We start from the raw sequence: 26268 nt of genomic DNA on the forward strand, positions 1-26268 counted from the left end.
AATTCTAAATTTCGGTATCAGCATAATACAAGTGTGAAAAAGTCTTTCAACATCCAACAATGATACAGGCTACAAAAAAGTATTTTGAGACACTTCAGCTACTATGATGTCATTAATTGTCTGTGTACAGTAGCTCTATTAATTGTTTATATTCAAACGAGTCCTCAGCAGGAGAAATGTTGACAGCCACAGTGAGCTGCTCTGTCTGACACCACAAGCCTCGGCCATCATCGGTGTGTTTGCTGCTGCAGAATAACTCGAGTTCATAACAAAATGATCACCGACAGATGTTTGTTTTTACTTCGTGTCCCTGAACAAACAGCTGGAGCAGCTGGAAAACTACTTCTGACGGAGCTCTGATGTATTTTAAAACACTTTAGGAGAGAAATGAGAGGGAAAAGTGGCGGAGCAGCGCTGCTCACCGCGGTGAAAGCGGGAGGTTTGGAGGCTCCTCCAACAAAAAGCAGAGAGCAGCAGAGCTCTACATGACTTCAATATGAAGAGAAACAAGTCCGCTATCGGCTCCTTCACTGTCAGCCTTCAACTCTTGTCCCACATTTAGTCTGGAGTCTTTTATCGATGAAGAGAAAACACAAGTGGCCCGGCATTCACACTGCTCACAGGAGCCGCGGCCCGGGTTGACTCTCCACGGTTCTCATGGTGTGTTTAAGGACCGCCTCGTGTTCTGGATTCTCCATTCGTCCAGTCACACTCTCGTCTCGCTGTCGTGAGTAGCATCAGATCTTGAATACACAATGGCAGAAGTAGCTCCAGCTCCCGCCGCCGCCGCCGCCGCTCCGGCTAAAGCCGCCAAGAAGAAGGCGAGCAAGCCCAAGAAGGTCGGCCCCAGCGTCAGAGACCTGATCGTCAAGGCTGTGTCTGCATCCAAGGAGAGAAGCGGAGTGTCTCTGGCCGCTCTCAAGAAGGCTCTGACTGCCGGAGGCTACGATGTGGACAAGAACAAGGCTCGCGTCAAGACCGCCGTCAAGGCTCTGGTGCTCAAGGGGACTCTGGTCCAGACCAAGGGGACCGGAGCATCCGGCTCTTTCAAGATCAGCAAGAAGGTGGCCGAGCCCAAAGCCAAGAAGCCGGCCAAGAAGGCTCCTGCTAAAGCCAAGAAGCCCGCAGCCAAGAAACTCGCAGCGGCCAAGAAGCCCAAAGCTGCGGCCAAGAAGCCAGCAGCCGCCAAGAAGTCCCCCAAGAAGCCCAAGAAACCCGCAGCCGCCAAGAAACCTGCCAAGAGCCCCAAGAAGGCCGCCAAGAGCCCCAAGAAGGTGGCCAAGAAGGCTCCTGCAGCCAAGAAGGCTCCCGCAAAGAAGACTGCCAAGCCCAAAGCCAAGAAGGCAGCAGCACCCAAGAAGAAGTGAGCCCTCACCAACACCTGACACCTCCTCAACAAAGGCTCTTTTCAGAGCCACCCACACCATCCTCAAAGAGCTCAGTCCTCTTCATTATTCACCACAAATCTCATCACTAACAAAATTTTCTACATTTTAATGCCACTGACACTCAACATCACACTCTATGTTCACCTGCTGGACTGTGGCAGAAACCCTCTTCACTTCTCAAACTGCTTTTATCACACTGGAGGTTTCAACACACCACTTAACTGATACTGATTATTTTCTTGTTCAGGTTTTCAACTCCCCTCAATTATCAGTAATTATTCGTTGCATGAAATGGTGAACATACTGTGCTTATTTCTTCAGTTCGAATGTCAAGGTAACTACCCTCAACCGTTTCCATGTCAGCCATGATCTGAAACCCATGCACTGAGAACTAGTAAAATGCGGTTGTGGTCGGCTGTTTGAGCCACGGTAGTGCTTTAAAAATAGTATAGTATTACATCAAGCAGTACAGCATGGCGGATCATGTAGCCAATAATTCAAGCCTGACTGAATAAAGGAAATTGAATGACCGATAAAGTATGTTGCTGATTGTTTTTGGTAAGTAGATCTGCTACACTCACGTTCTTTTCCTGCCTCAGGCCCAAACCGTTCAGACAGGTTTCCCTCACTTGGTTCGTGTCAGGCCAATCTCAACCCTGTATCTCACAGCTTAGTCCAGTCCTCAAAACGTCAGGGAAATATCAGGATCAGCGAAAATGACCAGTAAATAATAATATGCTTTTAGAACGAAACCGAAAGGAATTAAACGTATGTGGTGTATTCAAAGTAAGAGTAAAAAGGGGTGAATGCTGGGTGAAGATGGGATGTTCAATGTACATACATACATGGAGGTGAAGACGGCCCTGCTTCCCGGTCCGTGGCTCCAAAATATTTCAGAATTGCTCCTTCAAAGACAAAACTCCTCAGGTTACTGAGCAAAATACATCTAAGCAAATATTAGTATAATTGAGTTATGTTACACTAATGCAGAAATTCCCTGTTTTTACATGAAACATTGCAATATACAACACAGTGTCCCTTTAAAGCATGCACCCAATTTCAAAGTTCACTTTTAAGCAGTTTGACACATTGTATTTGTTAGAGTTATCAAACAAAGATGAATGACTGATGTGTGATGTGCGCTGTGTGATACTGAAGGAATATGTTTGTTTATATTTCACACGGTAGTGCAAAGTGGATTTGTGGATGGCCTTAACCTACATTCTGTGGGCAGAACTAACGGTCATATATAGTATAGTTTTCATACTTTAAATTTACTGTAATTTGTGTTATTATGATTCTTTTGAATAAAACAAAACAATACAACAAAAAACAAACTGTATTAATGTAGGCACATAATACATTTTCTGATAAATGTGGCAAAGATAGATGCTACAAACTCAGTAGAGTTAACAATAATCCACTCAGAGCAATAATTCACTGACACAGTAGTCTATAATGATCCACAATTGGCCTAATATGTATTAGTGTTGTTTAGCACATTTCACAGGAGCGACCTATAAACCGAGGACACAGTAACATTGATAATTTAATAATAAAAATAATCCTACAATAGTGTTATGTTAGTGGAGGTCTATGACGGAACAGCAGCTCCCACTGGACCAGGATACAGCAGACATGACAGATATCTGCCTAACAACACACCATCCCTCACAAATGTAATGCCAACACACTGGACGTGTCATTGAAAATTATTCATCAGTGTTACCTGGTTAGCTCCTTCTTTATCAAATTCAAATATGTTGATCTAGATCTAAACTGTGCCTTTTGTGACTCCAATACTGAGCTTGTTATCCACCTGTTTTGGAAATGTAAATATACATGTGAAGTGTGGCAAGATATTTGTAGATTTATTTTAGACAATATTTTCTGTGACTTCTTGCAGAATGTGCTCTTCGGTTTTATAAAGAGTGACATTTCAGTTGAAAAAGAATTTTATTTAATTAATCTCATTATAATTATGGCAAAGTTTTACATCCACAAATGTAAATTTGCCAAAATGAAACCTCTATTTGTGTCTTTATGAAAGAATTGAAGTTGTATTTCAAGTCAGTATCCTCTGTTAAGAACAGGAAAGCTATCAAAACTGTGAGACTGTGCTCCCACTTCACTATCTTTAATTCATTTTTTTTTTTTTGTTTTATTTTGGTTTTTTTTTGCTCATGACCCCTGGCATCTATTTATTTTTTTATTTTGGTTTTTTTTTTTCTGTTTCATTGTTTTATTTTTCAATTATTACTGTTGTAATGTTTCTATGACTACTGCACTGCTACCATGTATGGAATATGTATATGTGATAAATAAAGCTGTTTAAAATGAACTTTTATTTAATCCAGTGGAACACAGTAGCTGTCAAGGGTCCGATACGCAGACATTAGGTCCACTTGATTAATCTACCGTGGCTTATACCGATGTGCTTATTTTACATTAATTTGATGGGAAACTCCACCCAGCTGATGCAACACCAGGGTATGCCCGGTTAGTAATCAAGTGGACCCACTCTTGCTGTGAGTCGCGGACAGTTTGTGTAATGATGCTGCGTTCCAGCAGGAGGTCGGAATTTCCTCCATAAACTATATTTAACCAAACGAAGAAAAACAACAAAAAACCCTTTTTTCTTTCAAACGGATAAATTAAGAAACTATATTCAAACGCCCAAATAATACATTGAGCCCACTGCAAGTTGTTATTTACATGAATCATATCTCACACTTGAAATATCGAAATGGCTGACTAAATTCACCTTTTTAAATTTGAAATCGTTTATTATTACCAATAATGATAGTCATCATCCTTTCTTGAATGCATGCTTGCGACTGAACTGGGTAAGTATAAATGTGTACTTGCACATACGCATGTTGTTCATTGTGCCAGGCATCTCTTTAAAGCAGCGGTGGGGAAAACAATGTAATCAACAAGGGGTAAAGTTGAGGCTATATTAAAGAAGTTGGAGTTCTCAAGTGTGAGAGAATCAACTCCGTGTGAAACGCGACATAAAATCGGACCTCAGCGAGATCGTCTGGGGGATTAAAGGGTTAAGGAAATAAGGGTGTTGAGAAACGTGATTCACGTGAGGTATGATAATGCTGTTGTAGGACTACTGAGTTTTGAACCTGATGATTTAAATGCGCCACGTATGAATTATGTTGAACTCTAATTATAATAATCGGTTGCTAAAATTGAACAACTTTTAAACATCGAGTAAATATCATTCAGGGGACAAGCAGAGAAAATTGTTAAATATGGAGAAAGAGTTGGCGGAAACAAAGGAAGCAGCTCTGTGTAGAGAAGTGAGGGGCTCTGAAAAGAGCCGTGGTGGTCGGTGGAGCAGCACACAGGTTATGCGCGCTCTCCGCGGATGCGGCGGGCCAGCTGGATGTCTTTGGGCATGATGGTGACCCTCTTGGCGTGGATGGCGCACAGGTTGGTGTCCTCGAAGAGGCCGACCAGGTAAGCCTCGCTGGACTCCTGCAGAGCCATGACAGCGGAGCTCTGGAAGCGCAGGTCGGTCTTGAAGTCCTGAGCGATTTCTCGGACCAGGCGCTGGAAGGGCAGCTTGCGGATGAGCAGCTCGGTGGATTTCTGGTAGCGACGGATCTCTCGGAGAGCCACGGTACCGGGCCTGTAACGGTGAGGCTTCTTCACTCCGCCGGTGGCCGGGGCGCTCTTACGGGCAGCCTTGGTGGCCAGCTGCTTCCTGGGAGCTTTGCCTCCGGTGGATTTACGAGCAGTCTGCTTGGTTCTTGCCATTGTTTCTTCTTCTTCCTCGCAACAGTCGGGAGAAAAGTGGAGACCAGAGAGGAGACTGGCTGCTCTTAAGCTGCGGGAGCGGCTGCGAAACGGTGACGCGGCTTCAGAGCTCCGGCTCCTGATTGGTTAGCGGCTCCTCTCGGAGCTCAGCTCCGCCTGGAGGAGTCGACCCCCGCCTGACTCTCCGCTGCTTATTGGCGAGGAATCCGTTCAAAAAGTCCGCCTTCATTCGTCCAGGGGCCCCTCTGCTGAAAGCCTCTTCTCTGGTTGGTCTGGTGGAGACCCGCACACGCTCCGCGGACATAAAAAGGAGGCTTGTGACGAGCGGCAGCACATTTTCTGAGTCGAGACTTTAGAAAGAAAAGTGAACCATGAGCGGAAGAGGCAAAACCGGCGGCAAAGCCAGAGCGAAGGCAAAGACACGCTCCTCCCGTGCCGGGCTCCAGTTCCCCGTCGGTCGTGTCCACAGGCTGCTCCGCAAAGGGAACTATGCTCAGCGTGTGGGTGCCGGCGCCCCCGTCTACCTGGCGGCTGTGCTGGAGTACCTGACCGCTGAGATCCTGGAGTTGGCTGGAAACGCTGCCCGTGACAACAAGAAGACCCGTATCATCCCCCGTCACCTGCAGCTGGCTGTCCGCAACGACGAGGAGCTCAACAAGCTCCTGGGTGGAGTCACCATCGCTCAGGGCGGCGTGCTGCCCAACATCCAGGCTGTCCTGCTGCCCAAGAAGACCGAGAAGGCCGCCAAGAAGTAAACTGCTCTGTCAGAGACCACCAACACAAAGGCTCTTTTAAGAGCCCCCCACTTGCTTCTCATAAACAGCAATGATCCTCATGTCTGTCTCACTATAACCCACTGTTGTGCAATTCATAGTAACTGGACTTTTGTTCTGATTGCATTTTGCATTTTAGGTCCGATCTATTCACCTTCGGGTCAGGCGGGTTTTACTGAGCTGATTCCTTCGCCTTTATCTATTTTTAAGATGACTTTGAGTCTCTTAATTCATCTCTACCCTCACACATACATCAAGAACACGACTGATATAAACCTGGGCTTTCTTCTACATTTCGAGATGATCTGGGAAACTTAAATCACATTTGTGCCACTGCCAGCACATAAATGACAAAATCTCAAATTTTACCAGTGTTTGAATTATTCAAACTAATTTAATATACGGTACTTGAAATAAGTTAAAAATAGATGTCCTTATTAATCAGCAATATAAATGTCAATGTTGCAACAATGTAACATTCAAAGAAACAAAAAGTCACTAACACACAAAACAATAGTAGTAATAGCACCATATTACTATTATCATTAATACATGCATTCACCTGCCATACTGCAAGATTGAAAATGGAAAAAGAATCAATAGAATTGAAAATGCAGTTCAGTGATTTTACTGTTAATATGGATCATAAAACATTTTATCAGATAATTGTGAAGGATAAAGGCTGCAACTCATCCAAATAATGCTCATGAATGAACTGCACCTTAATTATTTAGGATTCATGCAGGTAAGTTATATATTTAATTATTTGAAATATTTTCTTATTTGGTTAAAATCTTTGTCCTGTGTTTTAGTATCATTATAGTCATGATCAGCTAATCAAAGTCAAAAGTACCATATCATTAAATGATCAGGAATTTTCGAGTGAAAAGTATCAGTATCGGTATTGGCAATACTGGCCCTGTAATCACTTGGTATGGGATAAATACCAAAGTTTGCGGTATCGCCCACCCGTATAATTCAGATCATCAGGTGCAACTGAACAGATGTAATGAGACATTAAGTGAAGGCCTTCATCTCTTCCTGTTCCCGCGCGCGTGCATCATTTGACGTGACACTTAAGAAAATAATCAGTATCAGTTAAGTGGTGTGTTGAAACCTGCAGTGTGATAAAAGCAGTTTGAGAAGTGAAGAGGAGTTCTCCCACCGTCCAGCAGGTGAACATAGAGTGTGATGTTGAGTGTCAGTGGCATTAAAATGTAAAAGATTTTGTTAGTGATGAGATTTGTGGTGAATAATGAAGAGGACTGAGCTCTTTGAGGATGGTGTGGGTGGCTCTGAAAAGAGCCTTTGTTGAGGAGGTGTTGGTGAGGGCTCACTTCTTCTTGGGTGCTGCTGCCTTCTTGGCTTTGGGCTTGGCAGTCTTCTTTGCGGGAGCCTTCTTGGCTGCAGGAGCCTTCTTGGCCACCTTCTTGGGGCTCTTGGCGGCCTTCTTGGGGCTCTTGGCGGGTTTCTTGGCGGCTGCGGGTTTCTTGGGCTTCTTGGGGGACTTCTTGGCGGCTGCTGGCTTCTTGGCCGCAGCTTTGGGCTTCTTGGCCGCTGCGGGTTTCTTGGCTGCGGGCTTCTTGGCTTTAGCAGGAGCCTTCTTGGCCGGCTTCTTGGCCGGCTTCTTGGCTTTGGGCTCGGCCACCTTCTTGCTGATCTTGAAGGAGCCGGATGCTCCGGTCCCCTTGGTCTGGACCAGAGTCCCCTTGAGCACCAGAGCCTTGACGGCGGTCTTGACGCGGGCCTTGTTCTTGTCCACATCGTAGCCTCCGGCAGCCAGAGCCTTCTTGAGAGCGGCCAGAGACACTCCGCTTCTCTCCTTGGATGCGGACACAGCCTTGACGATCAGGTCTCTGACGCTGGGGCCGGCCTTCTTGGGCTTGCTCGCCTTCTTCTTGGCGGCTTTAGCCGGAGCGGCGGCGGCGGGAGCTGGAGCTACTTCTGCCATTGTGTATTCAAAATCTGATGCTACTCACGACAGCGAGACGAGAGTGTGACTGGACGAATGGAGAATCCAGAACAGGAGGCGGTCCTTAAACACACCATGAGAACCGTGGAGAGTCAACCCGGGCCGCGGCTCCTGTGAGCAGTGTGAATGCCGGGCCACTTGTGTTTTCTCTTCATCGATAAAAGACTCCAGACTAAATGTGGGACAAGAGTTGAAGGCTGACAGTGAAGGAGCCGATAGCGGACTTGTTTCTCTTCATATTGAAGTCATGTAGAGCTCTGCTGCTCTCTGCTTTTTGTTGGAGGAGCCTCCAAACCTCCCGCTTTCACCGCGGTGAGCAGCGCTGCTCCGCGACTTTTCCCTCTCATTTCTCTCCTAAAGTGTTTTAAAATACATCAGAGCTCCGTCAGAAGTAGTTTTCCAGCTGCTCCAGCTGTTTGTTCAGGGACACGAAGTAACAACAACCATCTGTCGGTCATCATTTTGTTATAAATTCGAGTTATTCTGGCAGCAGCAAACACACCGATGATGGCCGAGGCTTGTGGTGTCAGACAGAGCAGCTCACTGTGGCTGTCAACATTTCTCCTGCTGAGGACTCGTTTGAATATAAATAAACAATTAATAGATCTACTGTGAACAAATACAGTCAATTAATGACATCATAGTAGCTGAAGTGTCTCAAAATACTTTTTTGTAGCCTGTATCATTGTTGGATGTTGAAAGACTTTTTCACACTTGTATTATGCTGATACCGAAATTTAGAATTTGGACCCCCTTCAAAATTCTCACACTGTTGTGCAATTCATAGTAAATGGACTTTTGTTCTGATTGAATTTCTAAAAACTTTTATTTATTTATATATTTATTCATTTTTTAATAAAAAAAAAAAGTTACCAATTGAGCTGAAACGTATTGCATAGTTGCTGTGCTAAAAGTGTTTTGCATTAGAAGTGTATAATAATACAAAAATTGACAAAAAATTAGGCCACAATTTGTATTTTAATTGGTAAACATGATGTCATTTGAACAGGAATAGTTTGCCGTTTTTTCTGCAACACATTGTCTTTAGTTTCACATGCTATGTAACAAAATATAAATCAATCCAAAAAGAGAAATCAAACTAAATATGTCTGCAGTAGCAGGAATACCACCTGTCAGTGTGCACAGGCACCATGGACAGCTCCATCATGTGTTTCGTGAAACGCACCACTCTCTTATTTCTACCATCCCATATTTTATTCTGACTGTTTCTTGATCAAACTTATTCTGCCTGTTTTGAAAATCAAACTTTCCCACCATGACTCTCTATTTAAGATATGGCTGAAAACGTGAACTCAGTCTTAGTGTAAACACTGAAAGAAACAATGGGTGAGAAAAAATAACAATGTCTCAAGAAATTTCTCTGTGTTGCTTTCCAGTAGAGTAAATAACCCTCATGTTGGGTTTGTTTCATGTTAAACAATTTTGTGTTCCCGGTCAAAAATGACGTTCCATTTAAACTCATCATAAAAACTGTAAAAATACATAATTATCACTACTTGTTGTGTTAGATCTTTTTACCAACTTCAGTTCATGTGAACATTACAGGTTTTGAACTTCTATTTGTCATTTATGGCCTGTATACCTCACTGATCTGACCATATACATCTTGAATTCGATTTCTAAAAGGCATAATTTCTGGATTATTTCGACTATAAGAAATAAAAAGATGAAACATAGTATATTGTTTATCACAGACTACTCAGGGTCAAGTTACCAAGGACATTTGTTTTGAAACCATTTCATTTTTTTATACAGTAATATAAAGTAACACTAGTCGTGTTCCCGGTCAAATGTGACTGGAATATTTTATTTGTGTACAAAGGAAATTATCCCAAAACAATTTCACAATATTACAAGATCAATGTCTTAATACATTAAAGAACAACTAACAACATTACAATATTCATCACTCTATCAGGTGTGTTTTTCCCCTGCTTCCATCTTGGCTTCACCTCCATCCACAGCACAAATGCGTTGTATGTTGACACATCTAACATGTTGAACAACACCACCATGGGTCTTCCTCTGACAAGAGTATGTGCCACTAACCTGCAAAAGTGCACAAAGTAGATAAAATCATGAATATATACAAATGATACGTCATGTATCATATTCACATGGACAGAACTGACTCAGTGTTGTTCATAAATTTAATGTGTACTCCACCAAAACCAAGTCTTACTTTTATAGTGCAGTTCAAACAATCTGATTATGGAGAAGTACATGAAAAATAAAAATCAACATACCTTATCAAGGTTGTCAATTCTGCTTTTGTTCCTGTTGTAATCTAGGATGGCATTGGGTTTCTTGTCCTCCCTGATGCTCACCGCCGCATCCCTGTGCAGAGTCGTAATTGTTCTTTTTCTTTGGACAGTAGGACACAAGAGTGTCCTCATTGTCAGTTTCCTGGCCTCTCTCCTCCTCACCAGTGTGGTGATCACATATGTAATCAATATCCTCACTTATGGTATATCGACGTGCCATGGCAACATCACGTTTGTAACATCTGGTATCAAAATGCAGTGTGTTTTGTATCAAAGAATCATTGAATCCACAAATGTGTTTCGTTTTAGTTGGTCACAGAGTTTCATCACGTCCTTCTGCTGCAGCTCTCGTGGATCTCCCAGTTGGAGACTCCATCCTCCACTGCGAGCAGCTCAACCAATCACAGGAGGGAGATGGCACAGTAGTATTTGCATGAGGTCTATACAAAGGAGTTGCTCTCAGCATTCAAACACATTCATCGTTGATTCCAGCGAAGAGAGAAGCATGCCTGAACCAGCGAAGTCTGCCCCCAAGAAGGGCTCTAAGAAAGCGGTGACAAAGACCGCCGGGAAAGGAGGCAAGAAGAGGAGAAAGACTAGGAAGGAGAGCTACGCCATCTACGTGTACAAGGTGCTCAAGCAGGTGCACCCCGATACCGGCATCTCCTCTAAGGCCATGGGCATCATGAACTCCTTCGTCAGTGACATCTTCGAGCGCATCGCCGGTGAGGCCTCCCGTCTGGCTCACTACAACAAGCGCTCCACCATCACCTCCAGGGAGATCCAGACCGCCGTCCGCCTGCTGCTGCCCGGTGAGCTGGCCAAGCACGCTGTGTCTGAGGGCACCAAGGCCGTCACCAAGTACACCAGCTCCAAGTAAACTGATCCTGATATCTACAACAACCCAAAGGCTCTTCTAAGAGCCACCACCTCTTCTCATAAGACATATTCCACATTAACTTGACATGTTGACTGACTTCAACAACTATAGAAAAAGTTATGGAAACTTTAACAGCGTTTAACAGTAACAGATGAGACAATATTAACCGTCATTCTACTCACTCGGGCAGTTACCATTTGATGTGGTTTTGTACTTGAATGTACCTGCTATGATGAGCCCCTATTTACTAATAAACTTGTCGGCTTTTTAAATGCATTATCTGTCAAAAGCAAACGACAATCATGTTTAATAATCCAATAAAGCTGTTTTAAAAGGGGACAACGCTCTTTTAAACATGTGTGCGGCCCTTAAAAGGACCTTTGGTTGTTTATATCAGAGGACGCAGCAGTTTAACCTCCGAAGCCGTACAGAGTGCGGCCCTGCCTCTTGAGAGCATACACCACATCCATGGCGGTGACGGTCTTCCTCTTGGCGTGCTCGGTGTAGGTGACGGCGTCACGGATGACGTTCTCCAGGAAAACCTTCAAGACTCCGCGGGTCTCCTCGTAGATGAGACCGGAGATACGCTTGACTCCACCGCGGCGAGCCAGACGGCGGATAGCGGGCTTGGTGATTCCCTGGATGTTATCACGGAGGACTTTGCGGTGACGCTTGGCGCCTCCTTTACCGAGTCCTTTTCCTCCCTTGCCTCTTCCGCTCATGTTGTAGAGTTTCGTTGGCTGACTGTTTCAAGTCTGATGCAGTCGAGTCGAGAGCTCTTGAGCCTGGTGGAGTAGCTCAGGGCGTCTGCCCTTTTCTACCCATTGTTGTGGGTGGAGCTTGGTGAGCGGCAAGAGGTGGGAGGGGCTGGACTCTGGAGGAAGGAGGACGTAAGTGAACCAAGGCAGGAGAGAGAAAGAGAGAAAGAGAGAGAAACAAAATAAAGTGCTCATGTGTACTTAGTGCAGACTCGTGTTTATGTGTTTTGTGTGTTGTGTTTCATAAGTGATCATTCATATTCATATATTCATGTGTGTGTATTAGATTGTTTGTGTTGTATGTTTTGTGTTAAGTTACTTGGCCATGGAAGAGGGGGATCAGGGGATCAGGGGATTAGGGGGTCAGGGGAGGGGGAGGGGGGCTTCAGCTGGAGGATGAATGACAGGGGGGTGTTGACAGTTTGTTTGGCTTCTTGGATGGTTTTCTGAAGGGCAGGGTTGGTTATTGCTGTGCTTAGGTATCTTAGGGCTAATGCTTGGTGTCTCTGTCTGATGGTCTGGATGCCGGTTATTCTGTGGATGTAGTGGTTGCTGATATAATTTGGGAGACGGTGAGCCAGTTTTAGTGCTTTGTTTTGTATGACTTGGAGGCGTTGTATCCGGTTGTCAGTGAGGGTGATCCAGGCGGGAACGGAGTATTCAAACAGGGGGCAGATGTAGGCTAGATAGACTTTGATTATTGTTGAGGGTGATGCACCATGCTTTCCGCAGAGGGCTTTGAGATGGTTCAGTCTGATGTTTCCTTTTTGTTCCAGTTTTGTGATGAATTTGGTCCAGGTCATGTTGCTTTGAAAGATGACTCCGAGGAATGTTGCTTCGTTGCTGATGCTGATTTGTTGGTTGAATAATGAGAGGTTGGTGTTGTTGAGCTGTAGGTGTTGATTCTTGGTGAAGATGACACATTGGGTTTTGACGGGGTTAAGTTTGATGCGCCACATGCTTGACCAGGTTTCTATTTCTGTTATGCAATGCTGGAGTTTATTGGCTGCTAGTTGTGGAGATTTTGAGCTGGACCAGTAGCAGAGATCATCGGCAAACTGAGAAACTTTGGCTATGGTGGCTGGCGGGTAGTAGATGTCTGAGGTGTAGATGAGAAATAGAAGTGGACTGAGAACTGCGCCTTGTGGTACTCCTGCTTGGGGGGGTGAATGATGTTGAGATGGCTGAGTTGACTTTGACCTTGATGTGGCGGTTGTTGAGGAAGCTGGAGATGATGGATTGGGTGGCTTTGGGGAGTTTGAGGTTGGTGTCCATTAATCTGTACATGAGACCGTTATGCCATACTTTGTCGAATGCTTTTTCGATGTCAAAGAATATTGCTAGGGTAATTTGTTTTTTATTGAAGTTTCTGTAGATGTCGTCAGATAAACGGAGGATGTTGTCTGTTGTTGCTCTACCTTTTCTGAAACCTGCTTGATGGATACTGTGATGGAAAAATTCCTTTTCATTATGGGTTGATGAATTTTGAACTATTTTATTGAATATGATTTCTTAAAAACATTTATCTAACTTGCTTCATGTGACTGATATCTTATGCAAATGCATGAACACCTAACCTCTGCCCTATATGATTGTAACAGAGTCACAAACCAGCTAAAACTCAGATAGAAAGTCGTCTTCTTGTCTTATGTTTTATGTCTGATAATTTTATGCTTTGCACAGAGTCCCAGGTCATGCGTCATGAAGTTTTAACTTTACGTCTTGTGTCGATGAGAAGCCTGTCTGATTGGGATAGTCGTATGTACGTGTGTGTGTAGCTTAATCACTGCTGGCACCGAGAGTGCTTGTCTCTTCCCCTGACCTTGTTGATATCTGTGTATAAAATTGTGAACACTCCTTTACTCGGGGCTCATTCACTCAGCTCATGAATTTGACTGTGTGGTGAGTCCATCTGCAGATGGTTGGATTAAACTTACCGAAAAGACAGATCTGACTTTACTCTTTGATTGACAGAAATTTCCACCACAATACCGATGAGACCTATTGATTCGATGTGATTGCTGAGGCGGGAGGTGATGATTCTTTCCAAGAGTTTTCCAATGTGGCTGAGGAGGCTAATAGGGCGATAGCTGGTGACATCGTGGGGGTCTTTTCCGGGTTTGTGGATCATGATGACTAGTGCAGTCTTCCAGGGTGAAGGGAAGTGGCCGGTGGTGAGGCAAGTGGTGTAGAGCTGTCCAAGGTGCTGGAGATAGGTGACTGGTGCTTGTTTGATCAGTATGGTGTGGATGGTGTCTTCTCCTGGTGCTTTTTTTTTCAACTTTTTTAAGTGCAGTTGTATTTCTTTGGTGGTGACAGGCCTTGTGAGAAGGTGGTGCTCTGTGGGGGGGTCGAATCTATTTGTCTGTGATGATTTGTGTTTTGTGATTTCCTTGTCCACCAGGTCTTTCCATGTGTTGTCAAAGTGAGTGTCATTGGGGCATGAGTGGATGTTTTCAAGGTGGTTACGGAAGAGTGTGGCCTTTTCTTTATTGTCTGTGATGATTGTGCCAAAGGATTTACGTGAGGGGGTGGTGTTGGTTTGTGGATCTCCGTTTATGCTTTTGATTTTCTGCCAGAAGGTTCGGGGGTTTATGTCATGGTCCAGTTTCTTGTAAAAAGATTTCCAGGTGTTTTGTTTGTGGAGGCTGAGTTGTAGTTTGATAGTGGTTTGGAGTCTGTTTATTTCTCTTTTGGTTTGAGGTGATCGGGACTGGATGTAATTTCGTCGAATTTTTCTCTTCTGTTTGATGAGTTCGAGGATGTAGTGGGGTAATGACTGTGTTGGAGTTTTGTTGGTGTTTTTGGGTATTGTCTCCTCTCTGGCTTGGGTGAGTATTTGACTTATCAGGACTGCTTGGTGGTCCAGATCGTCGGGGGTGGTGTTGGAGGTAATGGGTGTTTGTTTTAGATTTTCTTCGATGTGCGTTCTGTAAATTTCCCAGTCTGCTTTTCTGTAGTTGTATTTATTGTTTGGGATGGCTTGTAGGTGGAAGGAGAAAGTAGTGAGGACAGGTAGGTGGTCACTCCTGAGATGGTTTGTGGTGGAGAACTGGAGAAGTTTTGAGGCCAGGTCGGGGGTGCAAAGAATCAGGTCCAGGATGTCCGAGTTGCCTGTTGCTGGTGAGATGTAGGTGGGTTCATTGGTGTTGATTACTAATAAGTTGGTGTTGTTTAAAATCTGTTTGAGTGCAGTTCCATTTGTGTTTGTTATATTGCAGTGGAAGTCGGTGTGTTTTGCATTGAAGTCTCCCATGATGAGGGTGTGGTCAGAGGTGTCAGAGGCTTGAAACAGTTCTGCTGAAGGTCTTATTCCAGGGGGACAGTAGATGCTGATGATTGTCATAAAAGGGTGCAGATGATTTTTTATTTTTATTGCGACATATTCATTTCCGTTGAGTTGTTGTGATGAGAGACCGTAATCCATTTCACTGTATTCGATGTTTTTCCTGATTAAAATTGCTACTCCTCCTCCTCGTCTAAACTGTCTTTCTTTACTAATGATATTGTACCCAGGGATGTTGATGCGTGATATTTTTGTTAGGAATGTTTCATTTATTGATGCTACAGAGATGTTCTTTTCATTTAGCAGTTGGATTAATTCCTCTTTATTTCCTCTTATCCCTCTGATATTTAAATGAAGAAAGGTACTGACGGTCATTATGAAAAGAAGAATGTAGCAGAGGACGGGACGGCAGATGTGTTATATGTGGTTTGGGTGAGGATTTTCATGAGATGTAGTTTGTGTGTTTTCTGATGCTTTCGATGACTTCTTCGATTCTGGTGTCATCCATGGCCAGCTTCCTAAGGTCGTCGCGGAGGTGGGTGAGTTGGGTTTTTTTATTGGACGGCAAGCTGGTGGGGATGGTGGTTGGGGGTTTTTCAGGGGGTGGTGGCTTTCGGGAGTCGTGTATGACAGGTAGACGGGGCAATTCTTGGAGGCAGCAGAGTGTTCACCAGCACAGTTGATGCACTTGGCTTCACGTTTGTCTTTACTGCAGGTTTTGTGGTGGTGGTTTTCGCCGCATCTCAGGCATACAACAGGGTTTTTGCAATTTGTGGATATGTGATTGAACTGTTGGCATTTGTAGCACTGGCGGATGGTAGGTGGAGGCCGGGCCTTCTCCACTCTGTACTGGAACAGATCCATGTAGAAGTCTGATGCAAACGAAGAGGCATGCGCTATATAAACCTGATCTGCGGACGTCATAGAGAAGAGATGGCCTGAGTTTGACTGGGCGGTGCTTCAGCGGTCGTTCCTACATCTTACCAGCTGGAGACGATTGGTCGTTTTTTTTTGTTTTTTTTTTAAACTTTGTAACACCCCTTGTTGTAAAATTACGTTACCTTTAGCCATCCTTAAAAAAAACTATCTGATATATTTTGTCTTATTGTTATTTTATTTCTTTTATCACATGTTCTTAATCATTGTGTCTTATTGTTCAGTCTCACGATGCTATTGGATAGTACATTTGTACACAAGTCCTGCCTAATAGCCATGAACTCACACAACGTCTCCAGGTTTCTTTTGAACAGCATCACCATCTTTGTTTTATTGGACTGGATTCTTCATATTCAAATAAGTAAAATGTTTGTTGTTATTACGATGTCTAGAATATGTAACATATATAGTAGAGTTTGTCATATATTTGTTGCAATTCTACAGTGGGTGATTGGTGAGTTAATCAAAGTAGCGGGCTTGTTGCAGTGGGCACAAACAGGTTGTATTCCCTCCACTGGTTTGAAAGTTTTAACTCTAAAAAATGTAGTTAAATTGATCAGACTGACTTTAAATCCCACGAGTTTGTCCACAAAGAGGATATCAACAGACAGTTCAGCTCTAGGAAAGGTGAAAAGGTTCCTGAATGTTGGGTGTGGATGTAAGTGGGGGAATGCATGTTTCCCTTTTAGTATGATAATTAGAGAGCATAAGAAGCAGTATTGTCATGTCAAGGCAGTATTGCGTGACTATATGGCTGGTGATTGGGATGCATCTTTCATTTAGCATGATAAGTAGAGAGCATAGGCTAAGCCATTAACATTTACATATAGGGCACTTAGCAGACACTTAAGTCCAAAGTGACTTACAAGAAGTAGACAGTGTTGTCTGTGTTTTAGTGTTTTTAATCTATTCCTTCAGGTTATGTACTACATTATAAAAAGCATATCTCTACATATTAATTTATATTTTCTTTTCAGAATGCCACCATTGTGGCGTTGTGATACCCTGTGCAGGATGTGATTGATATCATCCAAATTGGAGAGAGTGAAGTTAAGATGGAACTCGATGACACTGATGAGAGCAATGAAGACTCAGATGAAGATGTCTGTCAACAAGTGGACAACCCACCACCCATGGACTGTCCAGCTGATAATTACAGGGACATCGAGCCACAAACAAACAAGCACACCATGCCCCGTGACAGGTATTGCTGGCTAAAAAAAAATATCTCATCATTTCCAACACTATTTTTTCTGGTGTGGATATCACCAGAGATGACATTTCCCTCCACACACCGTTGGAATACTTCCAGAGATTTGTGTATGAAGACATGATTGAGGCTCTGACACAAAACACGAATGAGTACCGCCTTCAGACACATGGAACATCTGTAAACACCACTGCAAAGGAAATTGAAAAAATGCTTGGCATGTACCTGAAGATGGGAATAGTACAAATGGCTGGAACCTGTATGTACTGGGAGACAGAGACACGGCCCTCCCCTATTGATGATGTGATGCCCCACGACAGATTCCAATCCCTGTTGACGTCATTACGTTTTGTAAACAACATGGCAGTATCTGAGACAGAAAAGAAAGACAAACTATGGAAACTCAGACTGTGGCTTGATTCATTCAGAGAGAAATGCCTGCAGGTGATACCAGAAGAGCACAACTCTGTGGGTGAGATGATGATTCCTTTCAAGGGGAAATTCAGCAGCGTCAAGCAATATATGCGAGGCAAGCCAAACCCATGGGGAGAGAACTGCAATCTGTGGCATGATGCGTGACTTTGATATCTACCAAGGCAGTGTCAATGGAATATGAGCCAAAGGTCAGAACTGCAAAATTTATGCAGACAAATATAAGTTCCCCCTCAAATCCTGTCGCTGGTACATGTACGTCTTCTGGCACACCATCATCCTTGCTGCTGTCAATGCCTGGCTCCTCTACAAGCGGGACTGCAAAGCTCTCAAGATGTCTAGCAAAGACACAACGAACAGGAGACAGTTTCAGGAGCAGCTAGCATCCTCTCTCATCCTGGTGAACACAACACTCCAAACTCCAAAGAGAGGACAAACATCTTCAGGCAAAGGGAGCCCAGCAACACAGACAGTGACATCAGGAAGCCCTCTGCATGCCCAGAAGAGATCATCCAATCATTGATTGCTGGTGGTGGGTCATCATGTAGTCGCTGTCACTGTGCTGTGTTTTCTGCTATGCTTTGCACAGCAGAGGGGGTTTCTATTGGCACATAATAAATATTATAATGCATATTTTAGATTGAGTATGATACCGTTACACTGTATTATCAAACCAATTACTGGTACATGTCATATGATGCCCACATTTGAAGGCTATGCTATATTTTATCAAATGCCTTACTGCAATAAATAAACTAACAAATGCTTTTGGACTTTGTCGTCTCTTGTGTGAGTTATCATATTGACCATAGCTCTCTTTCCTTCTGTCCATGTTGCTGACAGCAATCATTTGTATAAAAAAAAAAAAAAAAAAAAAAGCTTTTTAACTGAATGGAAAACAAATTCCACAATCCTTTCTGTGGGTTCAACACAACATCTTTATCAGGGTACAGCAGTAAAACCATCAAACCTGATCTTTTTAGCAGTGTTGTAAAAAGCATCCAAAAGTCATTAGTTGAGTAAAGATCATGTTGAAATATAACTTTAGCAAAAGTGAAAGTCAACCGTACAAATAGTATGGTTTAGTATCAAAATTATACATCCACTTACACTTATGTAAATAATGTGCACTATGGGTCATTAAAATGGAAATACTCAAACTACAAATGCCTCAGAATAACTAGTAGTTAAGTACTTAAATACGGAGCTTGAGCAAATGTACTTTGTTAAATTCCATCACTACCTATTTTATGGCAATATTCTCTCTTTGTAGTGTACTTTTATTTATGTATTTAAAAATAAACTTGATTGTTTATTATCATGAATGATGATTTACTTGAAATAAGATATTACACATACATTCTAAATTTTGTTGGAGGCCTTTTATCAGCTTTATTTATAGGAGCTGGAGATAGACAGGAAACAGGATGGGAGAGAGGGGGAGTGACGCGGCAAAGGGCGCCCAGGCCTGGAAGTGAACCCAGGGCCGCCGCAGTGAGGACAAAGCCTGTGCACAACTGAGCTAAACAGCGCCCAACACATACATTTTAGTTCAGTTCAGATGAGCTGTCCTCGTCTATGGAGTAGAAATATGATAACTTAACATCTAAAAAGAGTGCAAAGAGTGAGAGCTGAAGCTTAGTTAAGTGTTCACGTCACAGCAGGTATAGCATCAACAACAAGTATCTGCTTCAGTTTAAAAACTGAACATCTAGTGCTCTGTACGTGTGACCCAGTGTGCAAGAAAATGTGATCTAGTGTCAGTGAGAAAATATAATGCAGTGTCTAGTAGCTCCACTGCAGTTGGCCTATGTTGCTAAGCAGCAGGAGTAGAGTCTTGCATGTGGATGGGCAGCTGACTTAGCAATGAGGTGGCTCAGACGGTTGGCTCAGATGAGCATGTGGCTAGGAGGGGGCTGATGGCTAATGATGGATATGTTTCTGATGGGCGAATATGGCACAGCAGGGACAGTCTGAAGTGCCAAATTTTGTTGGAAGCAGAGGTGGAAAGAGTACTGAAAATGTTTACTCAAGTACAAGTATTGTTACATTGCTTAAATTGTACTCAATAAAAAGTAAAAGTACTGGTGTTAAAAAATGCTTAAATAAAAGTACAAGGTACTTTTCTCAAAAACTACTCAGAGTATTTATTACTTTTTAACCGATGGATTTATTGCATCATCAATAGCAGGCATGCGATTCACCCATATAAAATATCAACATTCACTACACTGCAAACAACAGGCAGGTAAGTGTCTTAAACTCTTAGACATACTAGCATTTCTGTCACACTTCACTTTCTGAACCTTCTGTTCGGTTTCAGCAGGAGCTGGTTTTCTAAGTTAACAGAGTCTATCCGGCTTCGTTCGGCTGTGAAGATTTGACCAGCACAGCTAAAAAGTCATTCACATGCAGCAGAGGCAGGCAGAGCTGTGTTCAGCTTGAGAGAGAGCATCTTAATGGCTGAGAAGGAGAGCAGCAGCTCCATGGTGTCTGTGGCACAAACAAGATAACCATCAAGCTCAACTGGACTTCGCAGCCTTCTAGAGATTGGTCTGTAGAAGAAATCGTCTTCATCAGAGGACTCTCTCGCTCTGATGCACCGTCGTTTCAAGATGTTGTTTGATGTATGTCAAGGCTGTAATTACAAGTAGATTTTGTTATTTGAATTTCAGTGAATATTCCTGAACACACAAACTTAAATCAGCTAATCCTCAAAAGGGATTATTTGGTATCAATGACAGACCATCAATAATTGACAACCTATTAGGTGAGCCATGACTGAGAAGTTATTAAGTATACTCACTTATCCATGTGTTCAAACATAATAATACATAAAAATGGGAACATATGAATCTTTGAAAAAATCTGGCCTTGCCAGCTTCTATTACATCTGCTCTGTCAGTCCAGGAGGTCTTGAACTTTGGTAAGAGGACTGCAGCTGCAGCCAGCTCTGAATCCTGGAACAAAGAGAGCAAAATATATGTATATACCAAAACTAAATTAAGAAAATAAAAAAAGTGGATCAAATACATGAAAAATGCTGCCAATAGAGCTAACAAATAAAAACAATGCACATTATGTTCTGTTTAAAAAAAATCATATCTTATATATCACTATATAAGCCAATACTGATTAAGATCCATGTCACTGTGATAGACAAATATCAGGCCAATGACATTGGTCAACTGTTGATCAACTGATACGTCAGTCTAGTGCTACTTGTCAGCTGCCCGGGAATTAATTTGAGATGCAGCTCAGCACTGTGTGCCAGGTTTTGGAGTCAAAAACAGCTCACCTTATACAGTGAAATTACTGCAATGATATGACTACTATGAGGCAAGAGTGTAAACAAATGGCACACACATGAATACACTGACTCCACAAGAATCACAGCATTCCAGTCAGCCCCAGTTTATCCAACTGTTACACTGTTTAAGGACCCCAATATGCAGGAATAATAATATAGAATAGGCAAAACCACATCAATACAGCACGCAAAATAATCGCGTGGGTTTCGCACAAAAATGCAAGGGATTAGAGTGAAGTGGATGTGTCCATAAAGGGGTAACTCCTATCATACGATAGTATTTTCATTCAGGTATATTGAAGGGACCCCTTGCTCAAGCCCTGTTTTCCATGCTAAACTTTATATTCGACATTCACTTGTTTTTTTCTGTTTTTAACCTTAATAGCGTCTTAATAGCGACTGCATCCAGGTTGGTATTAATTTGTACAGATAAGAAGACAGACATTTCACAGGTCTGATCAACTCAACAACCTCGGTGGTTGTGGCGAAAACTTAAAGGAACAACGCTGAATGTCCTCGGAGTACTGTGTGGCAGCCGGGGCGCTTAAGGACCATCATGACATTGCTATCTCTGATTTTTCCGTTTGGACATTCAAAAAAAAACACACAAAAATTGTCTGTTTTTAAGGCAATAATAGATCTTTCACAACCATTATCTCCCAGAAAAAAGAAAAAAAAACATTTAAAAATATCCCAGAAAGAAGAAGTGTTCAGTCAACATTAGTTATTAATATTTCTATAATATTTATTTTGAAATAGCTCTCAGGAATTTCAAACTACCAACACCAAAATACTTCTCATCTATAATATATAATAATATATTACTCAGAGTGGCAGCGCGTCTCTTTGATGGACAGGCTGATCAGCAGAGTTTCCACACTGCAGTTCGCCTCTCCTCCCCTGCAGCTCAACGGGATTCTGGAAACAGTCCTGTCATCCCAAGAACTCTGTCTAGCTCTCCAGTCAGAGCTGCAGGAACTCCTGATGAAATATGCAATTTCCAGAGGAAAATCAGTGTCTTTACTTCTGTTATTTTCCTGGTCCCGAAAAAGACGGGCGGGATGAGACCCATCCCCGATTTGTCTCTGTTCAACAAATCGATAGGTTTCGCATGCTGGCAATCAGACATGTGCTAGAATGTGCTCACTTCCATAGACCTGAAAGACGTGTATTTCCACGTGTCCATCATGCTGAAAGATAGGAAATTCCTTCGTTTCTCATTCCAAGGGATACAGTATACGGAGCGCACTCCACCAGAGGAATCTCGTCCTCCACAGCTTTGCATGGAGGGATGACGGTGGAGGACATTTGCACTGCAGCTTCCTGGTCTTCCTCCCGTTCATATCTATGTCAAGTCTCCCGTTTCCCTGTGACTCACTTTGTACTGAGTGTTTTGTCAGAGTGATTGATGTGAGATGATTTTCTTGTGCACTCTCCCTCCTGCTTGTCGGCGCATGGAGGGAGAGTTTCCCCCTCTCTCTTCCTTGCTGGACTGTTACAGTGCGTAACCCTCGTCTCCGCTTCCTCACAGCAGGATGCTTTATTGCCCCCAGCCTTGATCCCATCATAGAGAATGTTAAATATTCTACTATGCTGTGCCACTCAGGCACACATGGGGCTTTGTGTTGCGTCTTTACGCATGACGCAGTGGCTGGGCGTGGAGCGTTATGGACTCATTAATTGCAGTAGGTGGGTTTGTGCTTGTGGTACTGGACTGATCCAGTGAGGCATGGACTATATCCTGCTTAGCCTTTAACCCATTAGCGATGGCCCTAAAGGGCTAAGCCTATACGATATAGAACAATAGTTATGTATTGTAACTCTAGATTCTATGAGCATAGGCGCAGCCCCTTAAAGGGATAGTTCGTGTTTTTTGAAGTGGGGTCATATAAATTACACATCTATAGTCGATCACTTCAGCCGGCACTACATTTTCTCAATCATAGAACCTCGTATCCCTATAACAGGTGATCTGCAAGCGGTGAAATACTAGCTGTGTCCCAATTCAGGGGCAGCATCCTTCAAGGACTCATCCATCGCCACCTGCAAAGGCCGGGTCCTTCAGAGAGACCTGCAGGCTGCGTCAGCCTGTTGTGAAATGGGACGGTCTAACCTTCCTGGTTGCGTCACCAGATGGTCTCACCGCTACGTCACTATTTATGCAGCCCAGGTCGATGAAAGTGACAAGAACAGTAAAGTTTGACTGTCCGGTCTGTTTGAGCTACAGGAATTCCTGATTTCCTTTTTAATCCTCCTGCTTGTGGAGGAAGGAGAAGCGGCTATGGTTTATCTCCGGCTGAGAGGAGAGGAAAGCACCATGGAGAGGTAAACCTGATATTGAGCCCAGAGTAATGTTTACTTACTGAAAACTACACTCCTAACACAATACTAATAACTGCAATAATACTAAATACCTCACCGCTTATGTCACCTACAATCTTCCGTTCTCCCACTGCCTCAGCAACTGGATCCTTGAAGCTAATTTAAGAGGAGAGAGAGCAAGAAATATGGGATAAAGTGGAGAGCAACAAAACAAAACACAACACATTACACAATCACTAACAAGGTGCCCGAGACCCGTCCCTTGACATGGCGAATGTCGAGGCTGTAGGACTGGAGGAAGAGAGCCCAACGAACCAACCTCTGATTGGGAGACTGTAAAGAACTGAGGAAAGTCAGTGGGTTATGATCTGTAAAGACCACTACAGGTGAAGAGCTGACATAGACATTAAAATGTTGCAAAGCCAAAATCAATGCCAACGTTTCTTTTTCAATTACAGAGTAGTTTAGTTGATGTCTGTTGAACTTCATTATTAGCTAGCTAAAAGTTTGGGGTTATTAACATACCAGTACATTACGTTAATTCTGACATACAAACTGTTGATTGCCACATCTGATTTTATTTTAATTTCAAAGGCATTTTTCATATTTAAAGTGTTTGGTAGTGTTTGTTGTAATTTATTATTATTATTATTATAATATTGTGAAATTATCATTCTTGCCTCTTTCTTAAGAAATTCTTCATGACATGGCAGCCCTTGATCGAATCAGAACTGGACCCCCAAACACCCTGAGTACCCACCTAGATGATGTTCCACTGACACCGGGGTCTTTATTGTAGCATCCCATCAAGCCCAGCAGCACTGCAGGGACTCCTGCTCAGCCAGTTACTGTGCATCATTTGTAACTGTTTAATATTGTTTTGTTTTTTTTAGTGACTAATATTCTGTAAATATTTATGCTGCAATTGTGTAAATAGTTGTAAATGTTAAGACCTTAATATTTTAAGAAAATCCAATCCCTTGTCCCTGAAAAGTAGCACTTGATGCCGTTTGCGCTTATAAATTGCACTTAAGCTGTAAATACTGAATGGAAAAGCGACCGCGGCGTAGTGACGTAATTACACTTCAAATGCGCATTCAGAAGGGTGCGGTGACCTGAACTGGGACACAGCCACAGTGCAAGGCCCAGTTGCTTGACGACGGTTTACCTTTCGATCAAAACGAAACTTAATTTCCGACAGACCGTCGAACCTCCATATCTCTACGTAGTAGCGCAACTGCGGTCTCACCCTGATGTATACACAAGGTGAGACCGGAGGTGAGGCCCATAGTATGAGTTTTCCGTGGTGCGCGTTCCGTAAACCCGGTAGTGATGAAGGGCTGCGCCTATACTCAGAATCTCGAGTTACAATACGCAACTATCGTTCTGGTACTAATTTAATCAAGTTCCAGCTGTGATCTTATCAATTTGTAGAAATGAGAAGGAAGCAGCTCTGTGTAGAGGAGTGAGGGGCTCTGAAAAGAGCCGTGGTGGTCGGTGGAGCAGCACACAGGTTAAGCGCGCTCTCCGCGGATGCGGCGGGCCAGCTGGATGTCTTTGGGCATGATGGTGACCCTCTTGGCGTGGATGGCGCACAGGTTGGTGTCCTCGAAGAGGCCGACCAGGTAAGCCTCGCTGGACTCCTGCAGAGCCATGACAGCGGAGCTCTGGAAGCGCAGGTCGGTCTTGAAGTCCTGAGCAATTTCTCGAACCAAGCGCTGGAAGGGCAGCTTGCGGATGAGCAGCTCGGTGGATTTCTGGTAGCGACGGATCTCTCGGAGAGCCACGGTACCGGGCCTGTAACGGTGAGGCTTCTTCACTCCGCCGGTAGCCGGGGCGCTCTTACGGGCAGCCTTGGTGGCCAGCTGCTTCCTGGGAGCTTTGCCTCCGGTGGATTTACGAGCGGTCTGCTTGGTTCTTGCCATTGTTTCTTCTTCTTCCTCACAACAGTCGGGAGAAAAGTGGAGACCAGAGAGGAGACTGGCTGCTCTTAAGCTGCGGGAGCGGCTGCGAAACGGTGACGCGGCTTCAGAGCTCCGGCTCCTGATTGGTTAGCGGCTCCTCTCGGAGCTCAGCTCCGCCTGGAGGAGTCGACCCCCGCCTGACTCTCCGCTGCTTATTGGCGAGGAATCCGTTCAAAAAGTCCGCCTTCATTCATCCAGGGGCCCGTCTGCTGAAAGCCTCTTCTCTGGTTGGTCTGGTGGAGACCCGCACACGCTCCGCGGACATAAAAAGGAGGCTTGTGACGAGCGGCGGCACATTTTCTGAGTCGAGACTTTAGAAAGACGTGAACTATGAGCGGAAGAGGCAAAACCGGCGGCAAAGCCAGAGCGAAGGCAAAGACCCGCTCCTCCCGTGCCGGGCTCCAGTTCCCCGTCGGTCGTGTCCACAGGCTGCTCCGCAAAGGGAACTATGCTCAGCGTGTGGGTGCCGGCGCCCCCGTCTACCTGGCGGCTGTGCTGGAGTACCTGACCGCTGAGATCCTGGAGTTGGCTGGAAACGCTGCCCGTGACAACAAGAAGACCCGTATCATCCCCCGTCACCTGCAGCTGGCTGTCCGCAACGACGAGGAGCTCAACAAGCTCCTGGGTGGAGTCACCATCGCTCAGGGCGGCGTGCTGCCCAACATCCAGGCTGTCCTGCTGCCCAAGAAGACCGAGAAGGCTGCCAAGAAGTAAACCGCTCTGTCAGAGACCACCAACACAAAGGCTCTTTTAAGAGCCCCCCACCCGCTTCTCATAAACAGCAATGATCCTCATCTCTGTCTCATAATACAACCCACATGAGTTTATACTCTACAAAATCACTTTATTTCATTAAATATGATATTGCATCAAACTGATGGACTTTCGTGTCTACATATGTTTTGTGTAACGACATTTTAGGTCCGATCTATTCACCTTTGGGTCAGGTGGGTTTTACTGAACTGATTCCTTTGTTCAAAT

The 26268-nt window shown here is 43.9% G+C and overlaps 7 protein-coding genes across 8 annotated transcripts; 4 read left to right on the forward strand and 3 right to left on the reverse strand.

Annotated features, from left to right (window-relative positions):
- Nucleotides 1-689: 689 nt before the first annotated feature.
- Nucleotides 690-1421, forward strand: LOC119026951 (histone H1-like). The gene has a single exon (XM_037111654.1). The coding sequence runs from the start codon at nt 756-758 to the stop codon at nt 1365-1367; it is 612 nt and encodes a 203-aa protein (XP_036967549.1). The 5' UTR covers nt 690-755; the 3' UTR covers nt 1368-1421.
- A 2435-nt stretch (nt 1422-3856) lies between these two features.
- Nucleotides 3857-5192, reverse strand: LOC119027032 (histone H3). 2 transcript variants are annotated; one of them, XM_037111844.1, is made up of 2 exons: nt 4755-5192; nt 3857-4709 (listed from the first exon to the last, which is right to left on the reverse strand). In XM_037111844.1, exons 1-2 carry the CDS (start codon nt 5157-5159, stop codon nt 4563-4565), a joined length of 552 nt encoding a protein of 183 aa, XP_036967739.1. In that variant the 5' UTR covers nt 5160-5192; the 3' UTR covers nt 3857-4562. The 2 variants fall into 2 exon arrangements, with proteins under 2 accessions (XP_036967739.1, XP_036967746.1); XM_037111851.1 differs by having other exon boundaries at nt 4703-5192.
- Nucleotides 5193-5496: 304 nt separating this feature from the next.
- LOC119027283 (histone H2A) lies at nt 5497-5962 on the forward strand. The gene has a single exon (XM_037112341.1). The coding sequence runs from the start codon at nt 5531-5533 to the stop codon at nt 5912-5914; it is 384 nt and encodes a 127-aa protein (XP_036968236.1). The 5' UTR covers nt 5497-5530; the 3' UTR covers nt 5915-5962.
- Nucleotides 5963-7218: 1256 nt separating this feature from the next.
- On the reverse strand, nt 7219-8329 carry LOC119026944 (histone H1-like). The gene has a single exon (XM_037111639.1). The coding sequence runs from the start codon at nt 7881-7883 to the stop codon at nt 7266-7268; it is 618 nt and encodes a 205-aa protein (XP_036967534.1). The 5' UTR covers nt 7884-8329; the 3' UTR covers nt 7219-7265.
- A 2290-nt stretch (nt 8330-10619) lies between these two features.
- LOC119027064 (histone H2B 1/2-like) lies at nt 10620-11335 on the forward strand. The gene has a single exon (XM_037111880.1). The coding sequence runs from the start codon at nt 10623-10625 to the stop codon at nt 11067-11069; it is 447 nt and encodes a 148-aa protein (XP_036967775.1). The 5' UTR covers nt 10620-10622; the 3' UTR covers nt 11070-11335.
- A 92-nt stretch (nt 11336-11427) lies between these two features.
- LOC119027324 (histone H4) lies at nt 11428-11887 on the reverse strand. Its single transcript, XM_037112432.1, has one exon. The coding sequence runs from the start codon at nt 11789-11791 to the stop codon at nt 11480-11482; it is 312 nt and encodes a 103-aa protein (XP_036968327.1). The 5' UTR covers nt 11792-11887; the 3' UTR covers nt 11428-11479.
- Nucleotides 11888-25591: 13704 nt separating this feature from the next.
- On the forward strand, nt 25592-26048 carry LOC119027279 (histone H2A). Its single transcript, XM_037112326.1, has one exon. It carries the CDS (start codon nt 25618-25620, stop codon nt 25999-26001), a length of 384 nt encoding a protein of 127 aa, XP_036968221.1. The 5' UTR covers nt 25592-25617; the 3' UTR covers nt 26002-26048.
- The last annotated feature ends 220 nt before the right edge of the window (nt 26049-26268 follow it).

Source organism: Acanthopagrus latus, chromosome 1, assembly GCF_904848185.1.
Source record: "Acanthopagrus latus isolate v.2019 chromosome 1, fAcaLat1.1, whole genome shotgun sequence".
In the NCBI taxonomy this organism is placed as follows: Eukaryota; Metazoa; Chordata; class Actinopteri; order Spariformes; family Sparidae; genus Acanthopagrus; species Acanthopagrus latus.